General features: G+C 44.2%; 1 protein-coding gene across 1 annotated transcript in view; it reads left to right on the forward strand.

The window, feature by feature from the left end:
• The first annotated feature begins 4 nt into the window (after positions 1–4).
• KL (klotho) overlaps positions 5–2942 on the forward strand; it is a 129890-nt gene continuing 126952 nt past the window's right edge. The window contains exon 1 of the mRNA XM_019524873.1: positions 5–37. Coding sequence (XP_019380418.1) covers positions 5–37 — 33 coding nt within the window. The remainder of the gene's footprint in view (positions 38–2942) is intronic.

Below are 2942 nucleotides of genomic sequence, written 5' to 3' on the forward strand. Positions count from 1 at the left end.
CGCCATGGGCTACCGCGCCGCCAGGCACCTGCTGCAGGTAGGCGCGGGGCGGCGCGGACAGGCAGCCCCTGCTCCAGGGGCCGTCGAGGCGCCCGCTGAGGGGCGGCCCTGAGTGGGGACAGGCGGGCGCCGGGGGGAAGTAGCCTGCGGGTGGGCAGCCCTTAGCAGCCCCACGGCGGGGAGAGGCACCCCCTCTCAGCACCCCGGGCTAGAAGCCCGTGGGGAATAGGCAGGACGGGGCTTGAGGGCTTGGTTTGTAACCGGCCCCTGGGTTTACGCTGCTGCTCGGCTCCTAGTGCGGGGGTAGAGGCGGGGTCTTCCCCCAAAGGATTGTGAAGGAAAAGTTGGAAAAGGAAATGAGTTCGGGTAGGACCGGACTTGGTGCTGTTCTAACACGCAGGACGCTGTACTTGGTGGGGTGGAGATCTGTGCTTGGGGCCTTGCGAGTGCCTGGTCATTTGCCGTCCTCCCCAGTGCAGGAACATAAGCGATGCTCCAAGTCTCCAAGCTTCCCTTTGTTTGTTTTTCCCACTCTTTCTTCCAAAAAGTCTGGTCACAGAAACCGAAGAACACTTTTTTTTCTGCTGAGAGAAGCTCGAAGTCTTTCATTTGCTGGCAAATGGTTTAATTTATTTCTTTCCTCCCCTACTGAAAATTCACGAGTGTGCTTCTCCAGCCATTGGCACAAACCTGCAGCTGTGCCAGTTTGGAGTAGCCCATTAACGAGTCTGTTAACAGTGCTGTTTCATGGCAGTGTGTTTTCAGGAATTCGAGGGAAAATATTTTCACGTGTTATGTAGATGCCAGAGCAAGTTGCAACATTTCTGTCAGAATCTTTTCTAGTTGGGGGACGCTTGCTTATTTATTTATTTTTTATTTTTGAGAAAAATTAACATCTTTTTGCAAAATAATTTTCTTTTTTCTTTATAAGAAATGGGTAGGGGAAGGACTAGATCTAGTAAATGATATCAATAACTTTATAGTTAAAAGGACTAGTTGTACAGAATGTAATTACATTTGTAAATTTGTGTGAGTGTGTGTATATATGCATGTGTTATGGCAGCACTTGTAACTTGCCACATAGAATTTGGTAAAGTATCTACATACCTCTGTTTTGGCAACAACGTGCATGATCTAGTACATCCAAACCTGGTAAAGCATCTATAAATCTGTTCTAGATTTCAGTGACAGATCACACAATTTGGTGCACTGAAGCCTCATGACATTAACCGTTGGCCACAAAATAAGTCTATTTTACCTTCAATACATTATTATTTGTATTACCTAGTTACAGGCACATATTGAGAAGAGGCTACTTTTGTAATCTATAGCATCCTAGATGAAGTTTTAACACTGGGAAAGCATCTTTCTATTTCTCTTTGTATTTTTTCACATTATTTATTAAATATCTAAATATTAAAATGTTCAGGTGTTAGAGATAACCGAAGACAAAACATAGGCTGGACATTTAAAGGCCAACATTTCCAACTTTTGAAAAATGTGATCTTGAAAACCCTTAAATACTTGAGTAATCTTATTCAGGTACATCACTTTCCTTGAGCTTAACCTTATGCATATTAATACAAATTATTGAACCTAATAGGTTTGACTGTATGAATAAATTATTTTAGAGTTTAGGTGTTTGTGGGGTTGGGCCCCAAGTGTACAGTGTAGTATAATCACATGCAGATGAGTGTTAAGCCTTTTCATAAAAATTGCAGTTAGCTGTGTTGTAATTCCTCTATTTAAATATTTCTTTGGGAATCAAGGAGACTACTTACCTGGGTAAGAGCTGCAGGTTTATGGCCCTCAACTGTGAAATCCTGAGGGAGGAACAATTATTTCTTTATGTCCATCTGTAAATAATTACACACACAAACTACGTTTAAAGAACATTGTGACATTCGAAGGTAGGAAATGCTGGAACTATGGTTGCTTGGGAAACCTTAACACAATCCCCAAGTACTATGTGTTATGAAATTAGTCTTATGATTCAGTACTCCCCCCCTGCACAAACCCCTAACTCATTCGGAATACAAATGGATGTGTCAAGTTAATGTGCAACTGTTTAATTTTGTTTTCTCTTCGCTTTACTGTTTGTGGCCCCATGCCTGCTTTCTTGACTCTGAAGGTAGAGTTAGTAATTTCCTCATGGACTCTGCTATGGTGCCTCCCACTCTCTGGTTCTTTAGCTTAATTTGTTACTCTGCCACTGTGTGACTTGGGCAAATCTGTGCTTCTTTCTGGAGTTCCCTGCCTCTTCCTCCTACAGATCCCTGATTTTATCCCCAGATCAGGATGTCATGGAAAAAGTAATATGTAATTAAAAACTTATGCTGTGATGTAAATGTATAAGGTTGCATAGTAGGCCATAATTCTGGCTTTCCCCAATTGTTGACTTGCAAGTTAATAATGTTATTTGATGCAAGGGCATCTGTGTTTTTGTGTAATTTTTGAAAAGCCAGTTGGGAAAAACATAAGTCCATGTGGTAGCACTTTGCTCTCCTAGGTTCTCAAGAGGGACTTTTTGGATCCATTAAAAAAGGCTTCTGGCACTTGTCGCCATGGGATAACTTAACAGCGGTAATCTAGGTTGTCATCTCCTCTGTATAGACCTGCACTAGACATTGGGGTGCACCGATAGAGATTTTTGGGGCCAATACTGATAGCCGTTTTTTTTTTTTAAAGAGGTATATCGGCCGATACCGATCTGATTTCTGGTACCCAACCTGAGAGTGTGGAGACCTGCCTCCAGCTGGTAAGTCTGGTGTGGTGGAAGGGAAGGGGGGAGAGGGAAGGGGTGTGAGGGAGCAGATCAAGGCCCCTGTGGTGAGGGAAGCATGGGCCTGGTGCTGGGGCAAGCACCGCCTATCTGGGGCAGGGTGGGCATGGGACAAAGCCACGGCTCGTCTGGGGATCACGGGGAGTGTGTGTGTGGCGGG

The sequence above is a fragment of the Gavialis gangeticus genome, unplaced genomic scaffold (genome assembly GCF_001723915.1).
Source record: "Gavialis gangeticus isolate Ggan-Ray unplaced genomic scaffold, GavGan_comp1, whole genome shotgun sequence".
Taxonomy (NCBI): Eukaryota; Metazoa; Chordata; order Crocodylia; family Gavialidae; genus Gavialis; species Gavialis gangeticus.